The 24,530-nt window shown below is 36.4% G+C and overlaps 1 protein-coding gene and 1 long non-coding RNA gene across 2 annotated transcripts in view; both read left to right on the top strand.

The window, feature by feature from the left end:
• The first annotated feature begins 2,462 nt into the window (after positions 1-2,462).
• LOC106621398 (pneumococcal serine-rich repeat protein) overlaps positions 2,463-24,530 on the top strand; it is a 143,862-nt gene continuing 121,794 nt past the window's right edge. Inside the window, exon 1 of the mRNA XM_070111720.1 lies at positions 2,463-3,842. Coding sequence (XP_069967821.1) covers positions 2,897-3,842 — 946 coding nt within the window. The 5' untranslated portion in view covers positions 2,463-2,896. The remainder of the gene's footprint in view (positions 3,843-24,530) is intronic.
• On the top strand, positions 18,083-19,765 carry LOC138857796 (uncharacterized). The gene is made up of 3 exons (XR_011396985.1): positions 18,083-18,232; positions 18,388-18,717; positions 18,841-19,765. It is a non-coding gene; the product is annotated as an uncharacterized lncRNA (long non-coding RNA).

The raw sequence follows: 24,530 nt of genomic DNA, 5'->3' as shown, positions 1-24,530 counted from the left end.
TGCAATGCCGCTCGTGGCAACCAGCAACCTGGGCTGCTGCGGCGACAAATCAACGAACGGTTGAAGGCAACAATGTTGCTTCTTCGTAGACAAGATTTTTAATAATGCATAACGAAGCAGTGATGATCAGCGCTGACGATGTTGCAGTACCGGGAAAACAAGCCAACAGTACATCGGCAGGGAAGTCAGAAACTTTTGAAATATGTTGGTGACGGCACTCGAGCCAACCAGAGTCGGACGGACATGCGCTTGCTCGGCTATTCTTGTGGCAGCTACGCGATTTCTGCGACAATCAATGTACACTCAATGTTGATTATGCCCGAACTGTTGTTACTGCTTGTCGTTGTTGTTGTTGATTAGGGGATTAAGTGTTTTGTTTTTGATTACTTGCGCCCGATTGTTTTGGCTTGGTTCGGTTGTCATTTGGCGGGCGATGCGTCAACTCGCCTGCGGCCTCAGGCAACTGAAAAATTCAGGCAACTACAACGGGACAACATTGTCTCTGTATGTGAGTGTGCACTTGCCAGCACTTGTTGTTGCATTTGAGAGTTTTCTTTCTGATTGCTATCGTTCTCATTTGCCACCAGTATTATTTCGGTGGCAGTTTTACTTGCTTCGTGTTTACTTTAATAAATTATGTTCTATATATGCGTATGTGTGTGTGTGTGTGTTGAAGTGGTTCCAATTTTCCCCCGTACATTTTAATTTTATTTTGTCCTTTTACTCTCGCCACAAATATTTGCATTTGTGTTTTTTCTTATCTCTGTCATTTGCTTTTCTATTTTATGTTCCTGTTTCGTATTTGTATTCTAGCCCATTGGGGGATTCGCGCAGCATTGGCTGCATAGCTTCTGCATTCTAATATGTGCATACATACATATATATATATGTGTGTGTGCCTTTATGTACTGCTTGGCTTTGCTCAGTAAGTCTTAGGAGATTAAGATTTATGGTTCTACTTATGTTTTCTGTTGCAGTCGCTGCAGTCTTTGTTGTTTCGGCCCTAGCTCGTGCCACCGTTGCGGTTTAATAAAATGACAGATTTATTCTTTTGAGGAAAAATTGAAAAAAACCCCATTTTATTTTGTGCAATATGCTTTGAAAGAGAAAAATCAAATATTTATCATAAAAAAAGTAATGATCAATGGGTTTCTTAAAAGGGGACAAGGCATGTGCGAAAATTAGGGCCACCTTTCATTCTTCCCAGAGGTAATTTATTTATTGGTCTGCATTATTGTTGTCCTCCTCAAAGTAATCCAAAATATTGTATACATAATACACTCTTATATTCTTGAAATCGTCAAAGCACTTTGTTAAAGCTTTCATTTTCTCCATCGAAGCAACTATTTTCGGCTCTCGCTCCATGCGTACCCTTACTTAATGTTAACAGAATTTCCACAAGAAAGTTGGGAAATTTGAATTTGCGTAGTATAAATAAAAATCCGGTTCCGTTTCGGTTCCGTGGACCCGACTGTCGTGTAAACGCTTTTTCTTCCTCGTAGAAGTGAAGTCGCTTCTCGGCAAACATACGAATGAAAGGCTTCTGATAAAAATAACTGCAAGTATAAGCTTTTCTTGCGGGACTTATAACGATATGTTAAAGGTCAACGGTAAAAGCAAGAAGAAATTATTTGGATTATTACCCGCAGCGGAGATGAACACTTGGACAGGTGTGATTGATCTTTTGCGGCAACAAACTTTTATTTATATTATATTTATTCAAATCCTTATATATCGACCAAACGTCTTGAAACCTTCACAAAATTGTTGAGGCGATTAATTATTTCCAAAATCAGATCGCTCAAAAATAATTATTAAAATCCCTTTGACTATAAATTCTCCTTCATGACACGGTATCGCAAGTTTGTAGAGGTTCCTCAAATGACTTTTTAATTAAGACCAAAAGATAATATTTAATCCATATAGATTAAACCTCAAGAAAGGATCGAACTCAGGAAGGTAACGAACCATCAACGTAATAGAGACTACCAAGAAGTTTCGTTGTTATGCCACAACAAGCATAGAACACATCAAGACAGAACACATAATTTTGGCTTTATGAAGAGAAGCTCAGTGATCAGTCCTGTTTCTATCGATATTTTGAATTTTATCTATTAAATTCATATTCAAACATTCTATACCTTTCCGATTGAGAAGTTATTGTGAATTATAGCTTATTATATTTATGTTTTACTAACCTCACTTTGTTTATCTTTGTTTGCAGATAATCTTCTAGTGCTTTGAAAATATTCTTTCAATACCGCTGTTTAATGAAAGAAATGCCAAAAGTGAGAGAATCGGTTCAAAATTATTACAGGATCGTTAAGTCCAAATTATTGAAATCCAAAAGAGTGGGTTGCAATCATGGACTGCCCGAAAGGTGAGGTTACACGCCGCAATCAAATTAGCTGACAGTGTCCAAACAGCTATTCTTTATATATAATAAAATTTATTTGAATAAAAAAATTGTCGAGCCAACACGATATTAGAAAAAAGTTATAAGTGCGGTTTCCGATGAGCCTAACGACGGCCGACAGCTGTGTGTTTGGTGAACGAAGTGTAAGCGAAGTGCGGGTGCGCCTAATTTGGCGGTAATCGATACACTGTGGCCCCCACGCATGCAGCCAAAGGCGCCGCGGGGGCCCACCCATCATTGGTAGCGCTGCGCGTATTGCTGTTTCTGGCAACAACAACAACATTTCTGGTGGGGTCGGTGCCAGCCCTCGCGGTGTCCTCAACCCAAAGACAAATTGCGCATCGAATCGGCCAGACTAGCGGCAGGAGTAGCAACAACAACAATTACAATAATTACAACAACAGAAATCGTACAAGTCATGCAACAAATAAAGAGTCTGAAACGGATACAACATCTTTATGGCCATTTTTCACATGGCCGATGACACGAGCCAGTGTTGCAACGCCGACAACAACAACGCCATCTACAAAACTAATGCAAACAACAAGTGCCTCAGTAGCAGCAGCTAGAAATAGGAAAGCGCTCATAAATTTGCGCGCCAACAGCAGTGGTAGCGGTAAGAGCAACAACAATAACACAAACAACCAGGCAATCGCAGGGCAAAGTAAATATTTGACATGGTACAAAATAGTGAGCGAACACAACAACAACAACGACAAGGACAATTACACAAACAAATCAAACAACTACAACGAAAGTTACAACAGCAAAAGCGACATTGCAGCAGCGACAGCGACAACGAGGCGCAACGAACAAATTGGAAACGTAGACGGAAACGCCGGCGGAAACGGAAGCGTTCGGGTAGCGCATACGGGAAATGCCAATAAAAGTAGAATAAAAAAAAACGAAAATAGTTACTACAGTGTAAATAAATTTGTGTTAGCAACAAATGAACGGCGCTCTGTTGGCAGGCGTCATGTAAATAGGAGCCTTGTAAATAGTGTAAATAAGAATAAAAATAGGCATAAAAGTAAGAATAGAAGCCATGCCAGCGGCCACAGTTTCCAAGTGGAAGCAGAAATAGAAAAGGGCAAAGCGTTTGCAAATATCACGCGCCTACAATTTGATCGCCAGAGGCAGTTCAGTGTAAGTAATTACAATAAAAGTGTTAGTGCTGGTGTTGTGTCGGCGAGTGTAAAAAATATTTCGCAAAATGTTATCGATAATCAAGAGGCGGCAATATTTTCGGGTAGTTTTTCTTCACGTGCGCAAATTTCTACTCATGACAAACAGCAGTCACTCACAATAAATAATAGTGCAACAATTGCCGCTACGACAACGACTACAACTGAAAGCATACGGCTCGATTACATTGTGATTACCGATTACAATCGTCCACGCAAGCGCACTTTCTGGCAGAAATACGGTGAGTAGGTAATGCAATTTGTTTTTAACTACTATTTGTGAATTAAATTTTTTTTTGTTTTTCGATTTTATTTATCGATTTTTGGCTTAAATTTCTGATGCCTACATTATTCTATGAAAGTTTTAGACAGAGTAAGGAGTTTTCTCAAGCTTCGTATAAGATTTTTATTCTCTAGAAGTAAGGAAAGTTCGAAAGATTTCTTCTTTCTCTTATGGCCATATAAATGAATAAAAGGTTCATGTAGATTCGCAATTAAATTCTATGAAAAATGGTCGAGTATACATACATATGTATGTATGTACAAACATCGACTAATTTTCAAGTAAAACAATTTTAAACTTCCACATATTTGTTGCTCGAAACTTTTAAAATATTCGTCGAGCTTTTTTAACCTTAATCTTTATCTTCTTGGCAGCTACATTTACCGTACAGAAAAAAGTATTATGTCAATAATTTTTATGATTCATTAGAATTGCGCTTTGCTTTACCAAGATTCATTTTGCTTTATCATTTCATTTCATAACGACAAATAATTAAGGAGGATTTTGTACTTCATACAAGTACCATCTGATCAAATTTTAGTCGGACTGGTACTTTTGCATTACACATGCAGGCCGAATCGATAAAAAATGTGTTTTTTTTTGTCAGTTCCGTTGGTATATTCATATTACACATTGTAATTTTTTATTGAAGGTCATAAATAAATAAAAAATTGGGACAAAAGTATTTTAGGAAAACGATTTTTTCGTTGTGATTAAGCTTTTTATAAACTATTTGAGAATTATATCTCAGTGTCATTGATCGAATAAAATAATTTTTTAAACGCATTATATGTAGCCCTAAAAGTATCCTTCTACAGTTGTATTTGAAGTTGATAAATAATAATTTAAAAATTTTTTTCTCTAATTTTTCTGGTTATTATGTAATATTTTTGAAAAAAAAATGTCGTTGGATTTAATATTAATAAAATGTTTAGGCACTAAAATAACTTCTTATATTTATCGGCTCTCGCAATTTGCGTGCAGCAAGAATTTTAACAGGCAACCTTTTCTAATTTTAGCGACACAGTTATAAATAGCAAATAACGGAATTTTAGTTAATAGATAATTAGATAATAACAGATAATTAGGCAGCACTTTGTTACAAACACAACTGCATTTGACTTTTCATCTGCGAATAATAATTTAATGCCAATTAACACTTCACTGCCAGCCAATACTAAAACTCACTCACTCACAAATGAACCGCCTGACATGCCATGAAAAGTGTTTATCAGCACTTTCATATACACACACTGTCTGTTTGTCTTACCATTCGACTCACACTTAATTATAATAGCATTTCGTGGACTCGCCACATGTGAAACTTTTATAGCCATAAGCTATGTCTATGGCCAGCCAGCGAAATTGCTTTATTATAGTTGAGCGTCAAAAAGTTTTACAGCCACAATAAAGCACAAGGCAGAACAAAGAAGAGAAAAAAAAAACGAAAGCAACAACACACACACACATAAAAAGGACTTGGCAATCTACTCTCTTTGAACTAATAAAATGAAATTACCTTTTAGCTACATATATGCTTCGTGGCTAAGCGTTTATTACGTGTATACCATGTCAGCTAGTCAGCCGGGGGAGCCGGGGTGAGCAAGCTTGCTGTGAGGTTAGTTGATGTCCGGTGTCTGGTCAACGCGCGCGCAGAGTCATGTTTAATTATTCAAATCCATGTCATGTCTCGAGATAATTGCATGCATAGCCAATGTGTGCAACACACACACACACACTTTCACACAAACATGCATGCGAAAGTTAGTTGGCCATCAACGTCATTGTCGCTGCCACGCCCACTCCCTTGACTCAGCTCGCAGTCGAGGTCCACTGAGCACATTCGCCCATTGCAGCCATCACGTTCACGGCGACGGCTTGCCATCAGCTTTTACTCAACACTTCGCTAGGAGACAGCAGTCCCAAAAAGCTCCACACACACACACGCACACTCTCAAGCATGCTGCAAGTTTACGTGTGTCGCTTTTGTCGCTTGTGCCCCAACATGACATTACACCCACACGCTCGCTCGTATGGCAGCTTGTCACAGTCGTCGGGGCAGCCAGCTAAATGGAGGCAGCTTTGACGGACAGACAAATTGACAGAGAAACGACACACACACACACATACACATGCGGCCCAAGCAGCTCTCGATAAACTTTCCCAGTTAGTGGCTTGGCGTGGAACATGTGTGGCTGACAGTTGTTAATATTGTTGCATGTGGAGTTTATTATGGCTGTTGTCTCTATTGTTGTTGGTGTTATTGTTAGTGTTGTTGTTGCGCTTCTACTACCGATTGCAATGCCAGAAAATTTTGATTTTACTTCACTTCACTCGAACCCGTTAATCGCACGGTTTGCTTGTTTTATTTCATTATGTTGCTGCTGCTGCTGCTGTTGTTGTTGTTGTACATTTGTTTCATTTTCGTGTCTTGCTTTATTCAATGCGCTGCATTTGAATTGCAGACGTGGGCTCCAACAGCGTCAGACTGTCTGGGTTGTTATTCCCCGCATACAGACTGTCTAATGCAACACGCTGACTGGCACGCTATGCGGCACAGTGTGGCAATTCCATCGAATAAATATCGAAAAAATATATTAAAGGTGTATTCATTGTGATTGATTAGAAAATTTTTGAATTTAATTGGTTGCTTAAAAATAACAAAATAAAAAAAGATTACGAACAAAGTCTGTGGCGTCAAGTATCATCGATACTAAGCTTAAAATTTTTTACCGTTATGGCTTTGGGTGACCTTTGGCATTGTCAAACGTGACTGATGTGACAAAACAATGGAAGTTCTCAAATTTTCAATTCTCTGCCCAACAATCGGGTCAAATGAACTTTGGTATGATCTTAAACGAAGATTTCAATGGTTAATAAAAATACAAAATTATTAAATCAATAATATAACTTGAATCTTATTTAGTAATACCTACATTACATCTACAAAATCAGACACGAAATACAAATTTTCTGACTCAATTGACTACGGCGCCACCTATCCGCTTCCTTTTTCGCAGACATATGATACATATATGTTCCAATGTTGCTGCAATGAGTTCTTCAGGACCTGTTTTTAACTTCAATTTCCGTGGCGAATAATAAATATTGGCGAGTTTCCGGGTAAAATCCAGTCATGAAAAAGCTTCTCATAAAATCCATTAATTATTCTCTGATGCCTTTCAAATTATAGTGTTATCAATCCTAGCCAATTATTTATTCAAAAACAAGTTAACGAATTCTGTGGCGTCTGTAAGTTCCCATCTATAGTTTCAACTTCAAAAATAGAAACGATATATTTAGCCCTTTTGTGGAACTCAAAGTATAATACTCTTAACCTCATTTAATGAGATCCTATGTGTAACCACATATCTGGGCATAAATAAGGTATACGCTCGAAATTTCGAAAAATTAATTAATTAATAATTGAAAATGAATACTTATCACTCAGCTATCGCAATTATATATGTTGTGAATAAAGCAAAAAACAAGAACAGAGAACAAATAGTTGTTTGGCGACCACAGACCGCGTGTTGGTAATCGGCCGTCAATTTGTGAATGTCAATAATTTAGTATGTGTCGCTTTATGGTTAAAAGCTTTTATTAACGAACTTTCACACAGACTGTGCGTAGTCACATGTGTTAGTTCCAACATTAGGTTGCTTCGTTTTTTCATTTCAAAAGAGAAATCTTGTTTTTTTATATCGAGTTCAAGATTATGAAAACAAGAAAAATGTTGACTTCAGCTGCACCGAAGCCATAATACCCTTCACAGGTTCAAGTTTTCTTAAAAGAATTTGATTTTGATCAATCAGTTTGTATGGCAGCTGTATGCTATAGTGGTTCGATCTGCACAATTTCTTCGGAGATTGTATTCTTGCCTTGGAGAATTATCCATGCTAAATTTTGTGAAAAAATTGTTTCAAATAAAAAAGTTTTCCTTATGTGAACTTCATTTTGATCGATTTCATTCACTAATAGCAATTTATTCGGTTTTCGTAATAAATATATTTCGAACACAATTTCTTTATTTCTTCATAATAATAATATGTTCTAATGAAAATATCTCCCCACCCTAATTTCCACTATTTTTTATCTAAACAAGAGGCGTTTATGTAAATAAAACTGACTATATCTGCCTATCTCTACAAGTGGGTGGCGTTAACCTCGTAATCTGCGTATTTAATTATGTATGTATGTGTGTTCACCTCCTACCTCTGCAAATTGCCAATAAATTGCTATCAGTTTGGTAACCATGAAATATTAATTATTGATTTTCATTCACTTCATCAATATTTAATGCTCGATATAATTGCATTCACATACAAACTCACATCTGCATGTACATTTTGTGGTTTTGGGGTTTCACATTGACAATCACAATCAGTTCATTTAACTTGTTGTCAACTGATTTCAGTTATTGAATTGTTAATAATTTATTACTTTGCGGGGTATTGATCAAATAAACACTTTCAAAGTCAATATTTCCAGATGCTTTTAAAGTATCGAAGAAAATAGAGTAGTTCAACAAAGTTTTGAAATATTTAGCCGAGCTTCTGTACCTTATAAGTGTGGCCTTAATGTTATGCGATTTTTCATATCGGAAGAGAGATTTAACTTTGCTTCCTGCGCGCCGTTTAAAATCAGCTTCTCCTTTAATTTCAAATTTAACCTTTGTTGGAGTGGGACAGAGGAATCATTGGGTCGAAATATGATCGTATGAGATTATGCGTAGCATAAATATAATAGAATAAATACAAATGTTTGTATTTTAAAAATTATGAAATTATGAGAAAGATTCAACTGTTCGGTAGGAGTATTTCGGTAGAGAGAAAAAGAAATTAGCAATATAAATAAGCTCTCATGATTATTTGGGTAAGGCAAATTTTGTTAATATAGTAGAGAAAAATAAGAAAATTGTAGAATTAATAAAAAACGCCATTTATTCACATTCCTTTAGAGTTTAGGGATCTAAGCTTTTCTCGGAAAATATATTAGCTTCAAGTGCCAACCGTCAAACTAAAGTATTACTGTTGTATTTTCAAGGTATTTTTATCGGATATGGCTATGGATACACAGCTTACAACTTTCTTTAGATTTCCTACGAAGTTGCTTTTTTAGTTTAACTTATTGCATAATTTACTTTGGAGGGTAATAATACTTTGCTAATAATCTTTAGAGACTAGAAAATAATTGAGTTGAATTTTGAATTTTAGTTCAGTTTTTTTTGCAATCTGTTGTGAAATTAAAAAAAAATCAACTTATTTCATATTTGAGCAGTTTATACCTTTGAAAATAACATACTAAAATTCATCCATATCTCAGATAGTTTTTTAGTTACAGTCTTCTAAAATGTAGCCGCTCAGTTCAATTTGCTCCATCAGTTCATCCTTAAACAAGTTTTTCTCGCAACAGATTTTTTAAAATTCGCATGCAAAGGCGGAGATAAATGATCCGATCACTATCAATATTTTCTACGTGTTCTGTATATAGTTCTCCCTACAATGACCTTACTATTTATTTTTATTTGATCCGAAATCGAATTTTGGCAATCCAAAACATTCGGTAAAATTATACTTTTTTTACACGCCGCTATTTTGACATTTGTAGATTTATTTTCGACCATAGATTGTTCGTTGTACGGACCATATCTTTTATTACAGAATTTTTTTTTAGGGTTCATCCACAGAGATTGCCGAATCAGATTTTTAAAATTTAAAACACTTGTTACAGAGTTTTTTCTTTAATTCTCAAAAATCGCCGTTTTAGGCTATATACTAGGTGTGCTCCTTAATATAGTCACTTTCTTCAAGGAGGAGCATCTTTATAATTTTACAAGCGATGTAGCAAACTAGCAACCTTTTGAATAATATTTAGAGATTTAATAGAGACAAATAATAAATATTTGGCTTCCTGATTTCTATAAGTACAAATATTTAAGCTGAGCTTGGGACATAAGAACTCAGCTAGTCTCTTTGAAAATATCATAAACAACAAAAAAAACAAGAGCTCTTTACAAGAACTTGATTCCGATCGTTCAATTTGTATGGCAGCTATATGATATACTGATCTGATCTGAACAATTTTTTCGGAGATTACATTGTTGCCTAAGATAATAACTCATGCCTAATTTCGTGAAGATACCCGTCAAATGAAAAAGTTTTACATGCAAGCACTTTATTCCGATTGTTCAGTTTGTATGGCCGCTATATGCTATAGTAGTCTGATATAGGCAGTTCCGAAATTTGAGCAGCTTTTTATTGAGAAAAGGACAAGTACAAAATTTCAGATCGATAGTTTAAAAACTGAGGAACTAGTTCGCGTATATACAGACGGACGGACGGACAGACAGACGGACATGGCTAAATCAACTTAGCTCATCATGCTGATCATTTATGTATATATTTTATACTTCGTGGCAAACTTAATATACCCTGTTCAGGGTATGAAAACAACAACAATCATGTTATTTATAATTCTGTAAGACCAATAACTACTAAGTTCAACTGCTCATATATTCATATTAAATAAGAAATTGTCACCGCTTGCAATAGCCTACGCGAAAAACGTGCACTCGCGCACCCGTCCGCCCGACCATTGCACCCCTGCATGAGCGAACTATAATCACAAGCCGCGCCATTCAACGCATTTCAAACATTTATTCTTATTTATAGCTCAACTTGCATTTCGTTATTTGTTAGCGAAATTTGTCGGCGAATTTCAAAGGGTGTACGAGATAAAACAAACATGCGCTTGCGCTCATTCTCAGACGATTCGCGCGCTGTCGGTCCGTTTGAAAGCGCAGCAAAAGCTTGCCTGCACATGAAGTGGCGGCAAATCACAAAGGCCCGCGCAGCACGTTGAGACACGCCGGTCACTGCAGTTGACCAAATACAGCTAAGGGAAGGTCAACGGACGAATGTGTGCGTTGCTGCGACTGGAAATTTAAAATTTGCAACATCTCCGCCTCACGAATTGCAACAATGCAAGGCGGCGATTGCACAACCAAAAACCACTTCCATTACGCGGACCCGGCTATGCTGCAAGGCAGGTGCGTGTTAATTGCATTAAATGCTTATAATAGTGCGACCACATTCGCTTTGGAACGCCGCCGCGTGAAGCGTAAATTTAGAAGGAAAATTTAATCGGCGAAAATGGGTGGGCGAACCTAAATCAGCGGTGCATGCCTCGCTCAAATTGGCCGCAATCATGTTGCAATACACGCCGCCTGCCGACGGCACAGAATTGGCGTTCGAGTTTGCGCAAAGGCGTCTCAGTGCACCACTGTAATTGTCGCCACATTGCGAGCGCGCGCCGCGTTCTCCATGAAAGGGCATTTCAGCGTTGCCACTATTTGCTCGCCACTACTTGACTGCTGTCGTGCGCACCGCCAATGGCACCATAATTGGCATAATAACATAATATGATACTGCTTTGTAAACGAAAACAAACAAATTACTACAACCAATTGCAAAAACAGAAAAACGAGAGACATAACAACAATTAAATCGCAGACGAACGCTGACAAATGCACGTAGCCCGGCTCGGGTTTCTGCAGCAGCGCCGAATATGGAGCGCATATAAATTCAATAAAGCTCCCAATACGTCAGAGCTAAACGACACAGACAATAAAAATAATAGTCGCAAGCATACCCGTACACATAACTAGATATGCATATTTATAAACAGACCAAACTTGCAGTGCAGACAGTCGAATATTCACACATACCCCTCGTACAACAGACAATCGAGTAGACAAAACAATTGCAAGCTGACACGTACGATCGTCAGCAATTATTGCCAATGATGGCGACTATAGTTGGTGCAGAGTGTACAGTGTGTTCAAACTGCGTAGAAAGGAAATAGTAATTAATCAATTATTTCTTTTGAACTGGCGCTAGTAATACACGCTTGTCTATTTAATGACTTTTGGAGTATATTCGACATCTTCCGTGTTATGTAGAGCTCCCGGACTATTCCATAACTCCTCACTACCAGCTGATGATTAATTTACCGCAAAACACTTGGTAACTGTCTTAAAAAACTGGGTGCTGAAATCAGGAAGCATTTTTTGTAGCATAACTTTAGTAAAGCACAAGATGTTTGCTCCATCGTCCTTCTGCCCTTTAGCTTTGTCTTTCGCGCTTGAGGAGCAAATATATCGAACTTTTCTTCACGCATCTCGAGTATTGACTATGTAGACGTTTTAGATGGTAATTCTTTATTCGAATGATCTAAATGACAGCAACATAACGAACGGTATTATTCTTTCAAAATATTCCATATTCTTTTCTGAGAGTCATAGAGTGAGCGCGATCTTGGGGGTAATGTTGCTTCGCTTTACAATGCCACATTTCATTTTGTATATCTCTCGTTATAATTTCCCGCTAATTTCAATTCTGATGGATTAATTCACCTAACAAGCTTTTACCAGGCTAACGCTGCTTTTTGTAGTTGGCGTGTTGATCTCATACGACGATTGGACGAGCCTACATCTTCAAAGTCGCTGTCGAATGACAGACAGGCTTTACGAAAAGTATTTTTGTGGTATAAATATATTCACAGTTTCGATATAGCTCACTTACGTAAGAGCGCTTTTGAAAAAAGCTTTTTTATATCAATTGGATTAAGATCGAAGTCAGAACATGCGATTCGACTCCGATACCATCAAAGCCCTTATTGTTAAGCGCTAGTCTGATTAATTTTCCTTAAAACTTTATAAATTATTATAGCTTCTTTCATGTTTTGACAGAGAAACCGGTGAAATTATTGCCGAAGCCGAATGCTGTCGGACATTTTGGGCAAACTAATGTCCGGCAACGCTTCTTGCACTACGGTACGCCTTTTTGCGGTTTGCTTTCACAACCAAAAACAGACAAGCTGTTGCTGGGCATCGTCTGGTGGCCTTCTCGCCATCAACTACCTCAACTCTGCGCCGTTTGTTGTGCATTTCGCTGCCAGTTACGCCTTTTCATTTATGTATCTATGAATGATAGCGACAAATGTCTGTCTGCTGGCTTTGGTCAGCGCCATTTTCACATGTCTGCAATGTCACAGTGGCAACAACAAATGGAAACATTTACAGCCATAGCAACAAAGTGTTAGAATTGTAACAGCAGGCGATGCCTACAATGCCTGTTCGCTTTCGTAGCTAAACGTCCGTCTGCCGGCTGTCTGGCTTAGCAGACCTGTCGGGCCGCCCTTGTTGTGCCTAGTGCCGTTTCAGACAGGGATGCAAAAGAGTCTGATGTTTTTCAAATTTTCTTTTGGTGTCGCTCTGGGCATTCACACGGTCAAAAAGAGTCCAGCAACTCGAGTCTAGTTTTTCTGCATTCCTTTTCACAAAATGTTCGTAAATATTTGTGCGGTTCGACTGCGCAACACCGCGCAACACTGCGTGCTGCGTATTTCATTTGTATGTTGAGATGATGGTCACACATTTTGCTTGCAATGAATTACCATGAATATGGTAGAACAATATGCATAGTACAAGTACCTACCCGCTAAATAGTTTCAAAAAAATACTAAAGACGGGAATTCCCTAATCCACAAGAATGTATTGAATATCCGCAACTAATATTTTCAAGGCCAAATTTATAATAGCAATTTCCTAATCTTTAAGTATTAAAAACTCATAATTTCTTTACTCCGTATTAAAAATTCATAATTTCTTTACTCCATAATCTATATCTTAATTTTCTCCTTATTTACAATTTGTCATAATATTTCTATTATTCTATGCATACGTATTTGCATATTACATACAAAAATAGATAACAGAACTCAAATTTGCGATCGAATTCATTTGAAACCGAGCGCTCTTGCAACCATTCAAAGAATTTGAAAGTGAAAAGGAATGCTGAAAAGGGTAGCAGCGAGCTGTTACGAACAAGAACACGAACCCGAACACGAGTGGCACGGTCCCTTCGTCTTTCCTCGTCATCCCCTCACCCACAATAAACTGGTATGAGACTCTTTTGCGTCCCTGTGTGAAACGGCACCTACGGAGCTGTGCATGGTCTGCCGTCTGTTTTTCCTGGTTCGTTAGTGCCGTTTCAGACAGGGACTCAAAAGAGTCTCAAACCAGTTTATTGTGGGCGAGGGGACGACGAGGAAAGACGAAGGGACCGTGCCACTCGTGTTCGGGTGGCACGCTTTGTGTTCTTGTTCGTAACAGCTCGCTGCTACCCTTTTCAGCATTCCTTTTCACTTTCAAATCCTTTGAATGGTTGCAAGAGCGCTCGGTTTCAAATGAATTCGATCGCAAATTTGAGTTCAGTTATCTATTTTTGTATGTAATATGCAAATATGTATGCATAGAATAATAGAAATATTATGACAAATTGTAAATAAGGAGAAAATTAAGATATAGATTATGGAGTAAAGAAATTATGAATTTTTAATACGCAGTAAAGAAATTATGAGTTTTTAATACTTAAAGATTAGGAAATTGCTATTATAAATTTGGCCTTGAAAATATTGGTTGCGGATATTCAATACATTCTTGTGGATTAGGGAATTCCCGTCTTTAGTATTTTTTTGAAACTATTTAGCGGGTAGGTACTTGTACTATGCATATTGTTCTACCATATTCATGGTAATTCATTGCAAGCAAAATGTGTGACCATCATCTCAGCATACAAATGAAATACGCAGCACGCAGTGTTGCGCGGTGTTGCGCAGTCGAACCGCACAAATATTTACGAACATTTTGTGAAAAGGAATGCAGAAAAACTAGACTCGAGTTGCTGGACTCTTTTTGACCGTGTGAATGCCCAGAGCGACACCAAAAGAAAATTTGAAAAAGATCAGACTCTTTTGCATCCCTGTCTGAAACGGCACTTATTGACGTTGTGTTTGCTCGCCGCCTGCAGCACGTACACAACTACCTCAATGCACTCGCCGACCTCCTCTCGGCCGTCACAACACCGCTTTCGACAGTCGTTTCTGTCGCTTTACTAATTCCGCACATTCAGTTCGGAGATATTGTGTTTATCAAACAAAAATTGAAATCAAAGCGAAAACAATGACACAGTAGCTGTTTCACGTTTGAGTTACTACAATGGGAGCAAAATGCTGCAACAAAAACAACTACAATAATACTCATAGCAACACCAATGGCAATGGTAATAACTGCAATTGCAAGAGCAGCGGCAACAATAACGAGTGTAGCAACTCAGTGATTGTTGTTGCCTTTATTGGCAGCAACAGCTTTGCAATCGGCGGCAATTTGTCGACAAAAAATAGTCTAGACACAGACTAGACTCCATAAAAATAATTATTATCGGTTGCAGTTTCTTCTTCCAATTTTCCTTTATTTTTCGCTTCACATCACCATGTTAGCCGACTTGTGGCGCTTTTTGTTGCTCTGCCGCCACGCTTTTGTAAAACTATTGTACAATTTTTATTTTCGCTGTAACTTTGTCCGTTTTGTTGGTTTTGGTTTTTATTAAGGCAGCTTATGCTTTTATAATTTGGTAGCCTCTGTCACTGTGTTTCCTCTTCGAACTTCTCTTAAAGTCACTTCACATTGCCAAAAAGTCTGCTCCTCGAAAAGAGTTGAGATTTTCCAGAGAGAATACGTTTCGATTGCATCAAAATGATCGAACTTCATTCAAAGTTCTAGGCATATCATTATGACTTTTCCACATTTATAATTTTGAGATCACAGATTATTTTTGCACTGAGAATCTTACCTTATCGGAAATGGAGACTTCTGCAAAATTTTGAGCTGCGTTTTGGTTCTTCTATAGTTGGACTGTTTCCTCCACTTTGTGCTTCGGAGTTACATGCTGTTAGTTTTCTATTAAAGTTCGTTCTCGAGATCTTAAGTGGAAAGCTAGATATTCGATGTTGACTCTGTATGTCGGTTTGAATTTTATTTTTGGAGTTGATTGTAGCATTATAGACTATCCAAAATATGAGCCATTGCTTCGCTTGTTTTGTTCGAAACATATCTCTGCATTCCGGACGCATTATGTTAAATTAACAAACTTAAAATCGACATTTTTATTAAGGGTCACTATTGGAGGATTAATACTCTTTGTAATATAATTCAATTACCATTAAAACTACATTGACACTACTTGAATTGTGAATGTGAAATTGATTGGATCTCCTGGTGCAATAGAGTTCAAAGTCCAGCAAAAAATTACTTTCACCCACTTTTGACAAGTGAGAACTATGGCTCTGGAGTGAGCTTGACTTAGCAATCTAAGCAAATGGATTTTAACATTTGCTTATAAAAAGCTCATCGCTCAAAGTCTGATATCTTCTGCAACACAAATCCATAATGCCTTCTGCGAATTTTCACACTCACAAATTTTGCCAACAGCTATCAATCTTGCACCAGCAAGTTCACTTTGTTCATTTGTTCATATCTTTATTAAAGCGTGTAAACACTAAGCTCTCTCGCAGTCATCACATCCACCAACCATCTATAAGTTACGTCAACAATACGTCCCAAATAAACCAGCAGTCATCAGAAAAACTGTTGCTTTGCTTTCGTTTAGACGCGGCTGGAATTTCGAATGAGTTGTGCTCGCTGCAGAAGAACAGTTAAAAGTCGTGGGTGGCAGAGACCGACAACGAATTGTACTTGCTGCTCACATACCTACAGAATTATAGTCTACAGAAGTTTGGTGTGAATACTAACTGCAAACCATGGAGAGACACACAGACATCCACTAATAATGGTAGCGAGGCAATGGCGCATGATATCACCAACCATGAAACCATTGTTGGTAGTGTTTGTACGTTGGGTCCCAATATGGAAGATCATAAAAGGCATTTAAATGAAGATAATTTTATTTGTCTCGTCATGGGCTCTTGACGACAACCAAGCAATGACAAAAGCTAAATTACTCTCTTCATGACGAAGGTTGCAATTATAGAAAGATATTTGAGTTATATGATGTAAGGGAAAAGTGTTTAAAGGATAGTATTCAAATTATTATGATAAAATAACATAGTATGGTCTTTAAATATAGTTTCGTGATTTTGTGTTCTAAAGTGGGGTGTCTGAATACTTAGGGTCATTCCAGAGTTATTTTTTAACTTTATGAAATTTAAGTCACTAGTGATATTAAGTTTGATGTACCTTTTTAGTAAGACTTTCAGGTAGGCTTTATAGCTATATATTCAGTATGGATACAGATGGAACACTATATGACTTCATTTTGGTTTTATGCAATATTATTTCTTTGAGAAAATATATTAATACTTAATTTTCAAGAAAATAAATGGGTTTTATTTCGTAATAAGCAGGCACTACCAACTTTTTTGACGTCAATAATGTTAGTATAAAGTATTAATTTTCAAAGAGAAATGTCGTATTGCTTAGTTTTAACTATGCTTTCATGACACTTTATTAGAGCTCTCACAAATCCGGTTTATAAACTTCAAATGCTTACACAATTTTGACTACCTTATATTATATTTTAATCGAGCTTCCTCAAACTAAATGACTATCCATCTTTTTATAAACACCATTTGGCTAAGCGCCCTTTGTCATTAGTAGACCTTACAATGCTAATAGCTTTACTTTTCTCTCTCAGTGCTGACAAGACATCAGCCTAACCATCCGTTATGTAACACTCCTAATCATTTGTGAAATCATATGTCAAATGACAACCAGAAAATCATATGATCAATGGTCACAGTTCTGTGCGCTCATGTAACAAGTCGGCGAAAGACATTTGATGTACTCGTGCTGTCACAAAGCACACGAACATTCAATGTATGTGATCTTGGTGACAATGTAGGATAAACCGTCTGCAACAAATAAATAAGAATATTATAAATATTGTAATTACTTTGTATCGCAGAGAAGAAAACTAAAGAATAAGAAACTGCAGATCTTTGTGTCTCTGTCAACGCTCTCGAACAAAAACTACCCGAGCGGAAATGACTGCGGTCGTAAAAATGTGAGGCATTATATAAAATGTCGCATTCCTTTCAAGTACATTATTTAATGCCGAAAATACAACAGATGAGTGTCAATAATACCAGATGATTAATGGTCAACTGCCAAAGGAAGTGGCAGGCAACAGAAATAAACAAAAAATCAACATAACCGCCACCTGAGACACAAAAAAAAAACTGTAACATAGGTATATGTACACATATATTTGTGTATAAGTATGCATGTACATGTGAAGCTATATAATATGCTGTATAAACTTTCGAAAGCCTCTACCTATTATGGTGCGCTTGAATTGAATCAAATAAATGCAGGTGCTTGCGGTGAGAGGCTTTAAGTGATATTGCGATCGACAACAAGTGTTGTACACTCTGTGCGATAAGTGCTTGGATATGTTATGGACTTGCTACTGAAAATTTACAATTAAGGTTTGAACTTATTTTAAACACTGGTTGAGTCACGAGCTCCAGCTCGAGCTTGCTATCTCTGCTCAAGCAATGATATTATTAGAGACCTTTTCGAATTAAAAAAAAAATCGGTAATCATACTTATCACAAATATTTTTCAACGATTTCAATTGTAGAATTTTTGGGAACGAGTACCCGACCATGTCTGTATACCGTTCGGGTAAGGATAATTGTGGTTTGAGGGAGTCTGTTCTTCCCAACAGTTGAAGATAACATCATATAATCGGACTGTGTGACAGCGATCAACCACTTTAGAAAAGCAGATTAAAGAAAGAATAATCCATATAGCTCTATAGGGTGTTGGCTGAAAAACCTGAGAGTTCTGGTCGAGCACAGAGACCGATTACTCTGGCATATATTTAGTACAAACCCTAATTCCAAATTCACAACCGCTTGCAAACGTGAAGTTCGTTGAAAGTTATCTCCAAGTTGCCTCAATAATTTAAGTAAGATTATTGAAAAATTTATGTAACAAATATTTTATTTGTATAAGTATAACTTTTATATTTCCACACAAATGAATACTAATACCCTATGAAATCCTAAAACTTTTGCACCGCATTATTCAGGCATATAAAAATAAACGAGAACAACAACAAAACATTTGGGAACAAAATAAATAAATGATTGGCCGAAATAAGCCAGACACCGGCCAACACAGGCATTTTTGCCAAACATATAATACTGCCACACGGCTAAAAAGTCGAAATGACAAAAATACGAGTCTCGGACACATACACAACGAACACGCCGCACAAATTATGACAGACATTGAGTGTAGGGGAGCACACACTTAGGCTGGGGAAAGATAAATTGCTGGCGGAATTCGAAGAAACAGCGACACAAGATACAAATACAAAAGAAGACATATGTACACAACATATATACGAAGAAATGGCTGTGGTTGTGTGTGTGCGGGCTGGCAAAACAATTGCAACAATTTACCGGCTATTTGTATGTATATGCCTCAATGGGCTCATACATATGTGGGTATTTATATTATATAGATTACGTATATATATATATACAAGTACGGCGATTTTTTTTAATTTTTGTGTGAGCGTGTGTAGGTTTTGCCGTCTAGACGTTGTTACAGACGATTGAACGTGCTATCGTTCTCGGTACTCACACGAGAGCGTCAAACGGATGTGTGGTTTTGTCAAATTGAGGACCGAAAGCGCAACAAACGATTAGTTTCACGAGCCTCTTCGGAAATAGTGTGATTTGTTGTGCCATCTTTGGCTGTCTGTGACGATTTATATTAAGAACACATAGTTTATTTATTTATTTATTTTGTTTTGTGAGCCCACACATACTTCCGTTAGCATAGGAGAAGCAGATTTGGTGAATAAAATAAAATATTTTTACTTCATTGGGTCCTTAGTGATATTTTTGTTCTGTAAAAGCTTTTTTATATTAAAGAGTTGAGTAGTTAGCACACTTATTAGAAAAATTAAATATATTGGGAGACATTTATGCTTAATTGTGAACCAATTGAAAACTAATTTTATATTTTCGAGTCTTATCGCATTCTTCATTTTTTGCCTGCTTTCCAAATAGTCATGGACTCAAATTTCTCTGTACTTTTTGTTTGTTTTGACACCCTAATATTAAGCTTTGACTTTGTGTAGGTCATTAGACCAAGAAAAGTGATTCTATCTATTTTACCATAAATTAAAAAACGATGACTTCGGTAGTGCGATCTGAACAATATATTCGAAGATTGAAGCCTTGCCTTGGTCTATCATCTATACGAAATTTCGTAAAGCTGTCCTGTCAAATAAAATAATTTTAATACAAGGACTTGATTTTTATCGTATGGGGTCCGATATCAGTAAAAAAACGCATGGCAAAGTTAATACACCCTGTTCAGGGTATACATAACTCCCTTTAGTCACCTAGAAACAGCACTAAATACTGTTCCGAAAGGATTGAATTCAATTAGTAGAAGACTCTGCTGATGTTTGAGATAGGGGCTTAAAGTAAAATAGTCTTAATTTCTTAAAACCCCGTGTCATATAAACAAAGCCTAGATATAATTCACAAGAGTGTTAGCCAACACTCACTTCTTAAGAACGATTTTTTTTGGATTCAAAGCACCTTCTAAAATAGACAAAAACCTTTAATTACCATGTGAAATTCGTTGAACTGATAACTTCCTATACTCCAATATGCCAACATAACTGTTTAGCGACAATCATATCTCCTCAAAATCGTTAAAGCTGACCACAGGAGTGAATGATCAAAAGGTTGACGGGTTGCCGGAAAGTGAAAATTTCAAAATTAGTAGTAATTTCGAAGTGAAGTAGCAACCCTAAAATAAAATAAATTAAAACAAGTAAGAAAGGACAAGGTTCGGCTGTAACCGAACATTTTATACTCTTGTAACCTGCAACGATCAAAGCCGGATGAATACCTTCAGGTGTTCCCAAAATCTTATATTACAAACTATATCGAAAGGATTCAATTTTATTGTTCGATGACATTCACGATTAATGGATTACAATCAAATATGGCATCATAACTTAATTTATTTTGAAGCTCATATACTCACTTACTTTTACTACTATATTTTACTTTCCGTCAGCGAAGATTATACTTGTATTAAAATCCTTCTCAAATGAGATGCAATATAAACACAACGGAATAGGTAAAATTTACCTCAGATACTATCACCATTATATAAGGAGTAAAGTCTACCGAATGTTCGAAAATCCTGATATTAGTTGTATAGGGCAAAGGCAAGTTTCCGTTCGATTTTATACACTAAGGCACAAAGATACACTGTTATTAGCTCTTTCAATTCCATTAACCCATTACTAAAGTCAACTGGAAATTCGAAAATCTTTATATATATGGGGGCTAAAGGAAGTATTGATCCGAGTCAATCCATTTTTGACATAAAGGCATACTATTATCAGAAAATGATTTTCTCCGAAATTCTACAATGTAGTATCTCACAGATGGACCGATATTTTCGATAAAAGTTCACAATAGAAACTTATATGGACGACAGTTTCTATTCTGAATTTAGGGGCTTAGATTGCTTTGGTTCGATTTGGACAATTTTTAGTCATAAAGTGACCCACTTCAAATGCTCTATTCGTGCAGTTTTATCCCGTTATATACATTCGTGTTTGATTTGTATACTGGCAAGTGAAAGAATCAGATGGAATTCAAAATTGTGTTATATGGGAAGTAGGCGTTGTTGTCTGATTTCCCCCATTTCCGCGTTGCGACATATGAATCGGAATAATCTTACCTACTGCATCTGGTCGAATTTGGTCTTATATGATCTAATAGGATCTATATTCTTTAGGATATCTCAATTTTGACTCCAGTTACAGCTTGCACAGACAGACAGATGGACAAACAGAGAGTCACTCGGATTTCAACTCGTCTCATCATCCTGATCATTTATATATATATATATATATAACCCTCTATCTAACTCTATTATTATTAGAAGATACAAATAACCGTTAGGTGAACAAAGTTATTATACTCTACAGCAACATGTTGCTAGAGTATTATGACAGTCAGCTAAACGAAATGAAATTCAACTGAATATGATGAATTTTGCCCGCATTTGCAACAACAACCAAACGTAACGAATATTTTCACGTTTTATGACTTTGCATGAAACTTTAATGAATCAACGCATCCGCTGATTGCCACCGAATGAAATTAATTGTATCTACTTACTGAAGTCACCACACCGACTGCCACGCTTGACTGCATATTTGGGTCATTTGACGCACACTAACACTTACATATTATACATACAAAAGTACGTGTTTCCCCTTATAGGCGCTTGCCGGACAGAAACTGTGGCCTTGGCTGTTGCAAAAAGTAATAGAGGAGGAAAGCAAAAGCAAAACAACAACAGCATTATAAACCAGACGAAAACGCTTGAAGCTTTGGCGGGGCGCAACCCAGTTTCGAAGGTGCGAGCGCGCTTGAACACAATTAGGCGATGCGATGGTGCGACTCAAGGCAACAACGTCGGCACGTCACACTTAGCCAAATGGCAATACGATTTGCACACAGTGGCGATATAGTCACAACACCAACTACAGCAACAGCAACAGTGACTAGCTAGCGTGTCCTTGAAGCACTCCACACCAAAGCGCTACTGCTCTACTTTCGTGCCTTTGGTAGAACCTTGATTTTTTTCAGTTGACGTCTATCGGTTTTTGTCTTTTTTTGTGTTTTTTTCTTCATTTTGTGATTAATTTTTACTCCCTACGTTTTGTAGTTTTATTGAAGATTTGATTACACAGCCGTTTATTTTTTGTTTCTTTAATTTTTGGTGGCTCTTGTTTTTTCTATTGTAGCTTTTCTGACGTACACACATCCACTTAAGCACAAACCTACATTAGCAAGTGAGCAACAAGATTTGTAGGTCATTAGGGAATCGAAATCATGTGAGAATTTCGCTGATACTTCTTGTTAACACCAAATGCGTATGCTGATATCAAGCACTTTATTCTCGACGGCCTTCCCAATTCAACTTATCTACCGCCTCTAAACTTCGAAGGCTCATTTATTTATTTATACATCCACTTGCCCACTCTATGCGCCGTAGCACACATTATATGAAATATAATTTATTCAATGATTCGTAGAGTGCTTTTAGGCGAATATGCTTATGAAAACAGAAATTTCGAAAATAAAGCAGGAACAGAAAAATACAAAAATAAATCAGCAGACTGTAAGATAAATTATTATTACTGGCGTGCGTTTATGTTGTATTGTGAGATAAAATGTGATTATATGGTATATTGAGACATATATTTATGTCTGTATGTATGCATATATGTGTGAGTCTACATGCGCTTTAACTGCTCTCGTTTGCTATTCTTAAGTGTTGTCGTCTATTTAAGCTAGGTATTGGTTGATCATAAATTTAGAATAATTTTTTTCCGTTTGCTCTTGTATAGAGCAATAAATAGTTAAAAGTTTGAGCTGCTAACCTTCAAATATTGATACTTTTATCTTTGGTATCAATACTTATTTGAAAAATTATTGTACAAATATAAATACCTTTTTTTGCAATATTTAACTACTAAAACATCAGCTGGAGAGCTTGACAATGTAATTAATAATTTTTGCCTGCGTGGCAACTCTGTTCCGAAACGTTATTTTAGCGAAGAAGCAAGTCAGATTTCTCTTACAAAATAATCTATTTTAGTTAATATGCTTAATATTCGTTAAATTTAACAAAAAATTTAAGTGGCAACTATAAACCAAAAATTTTATTTTGCACTTTTTAAATAAATTTAAATTGTTTAAATATTTTTTAGTGAAAATAAAGATTAAAAACTGCATTCATATTTGATAAACTTTTAAAATAAAACTTCAAAACATATATTCTCGAAATTAGCAAAAAGTAAAATTTTTCCCAATAAAAATTAGACACAAAACAAAGTCTGATAGAATGTGCTGGTCTAAATGGAGCAAACACATAGTTCAGTTATCAATTATGGAAACAAAAATTCAAAAATTAGATATATTTCTTTAAAAAAAAACCATAGAAAAGTGATTTGCAAAATATCTAGAAGAAAACAGTACCAAAAGTAATATAAAATCTACCTATGTGTATTTTTAAAGAAATCTATGTATAAGTACACATACTTACTTATGTATTTACTAGTACAGTTTCCGAAACCATTGAACTAAATTTACATTAGTCAGACAAAATCGAGCTTCCGTTTATATTTCTCTGTAGAATATTTGAAATATTTATTTTAATATAATATAACCATATAACCTTTAAGAATTTTGTCTACAACACTGTTAACACAGTATATGCGTCTCTTGATTTTCATACACACGTTTTCTACCACTTGTGCTGTATTTGGCAATTCCATCTCATTTTTATTGATTTGAATTCTATTTTAAATTGCAGGCACTCAACTGTTCAATTTTCTCAGCCTTGTAAATATTTGCTTTTCAATGAAATTATGCCAGCGACTTCATCAGCCTTCACTTTGGTACTCTTTCCGATTTTTTCGATCTTTTTCTGTCTTATAACAATTCGATTTGTGTTGATACATCTAAGAGCGCATTATATTATATACATATATGTTTGTATATATGCATTTTATATTGATTGTGTACTTATAGGTTCGTGTAGAAAGCACGCCTCATTGAAGAGTGCCCCACAAAAGCGATTGAGTATGTCAACTTTTTTCGTTTTCCTTTTTTATTTTATTTTATTATTATTTTTTCTTTTTTTTTTGTTATTTTTCGCCGC

The sequence above is a fragment of the Bactrocera oleae genome, chromosome 6 (genome assembly GCF_042242935.1).
Source record: "Bactrocera oleae isolate idBacOlea1 chromosome 6, idBacOlea1, whole genome shotgun sequence".
Lineage (NCBI taxonomy): Eukaryota > Metazoa > Arthropoda > Insecta > Diptera > Tephritidae > Bactrocera > Bactrocera oleae.
The sequence above is the reverse complement of the archived record's forward strand: the minus strand, read 5'-3'. Positions and strand labels throughout refer to the sequence as shown.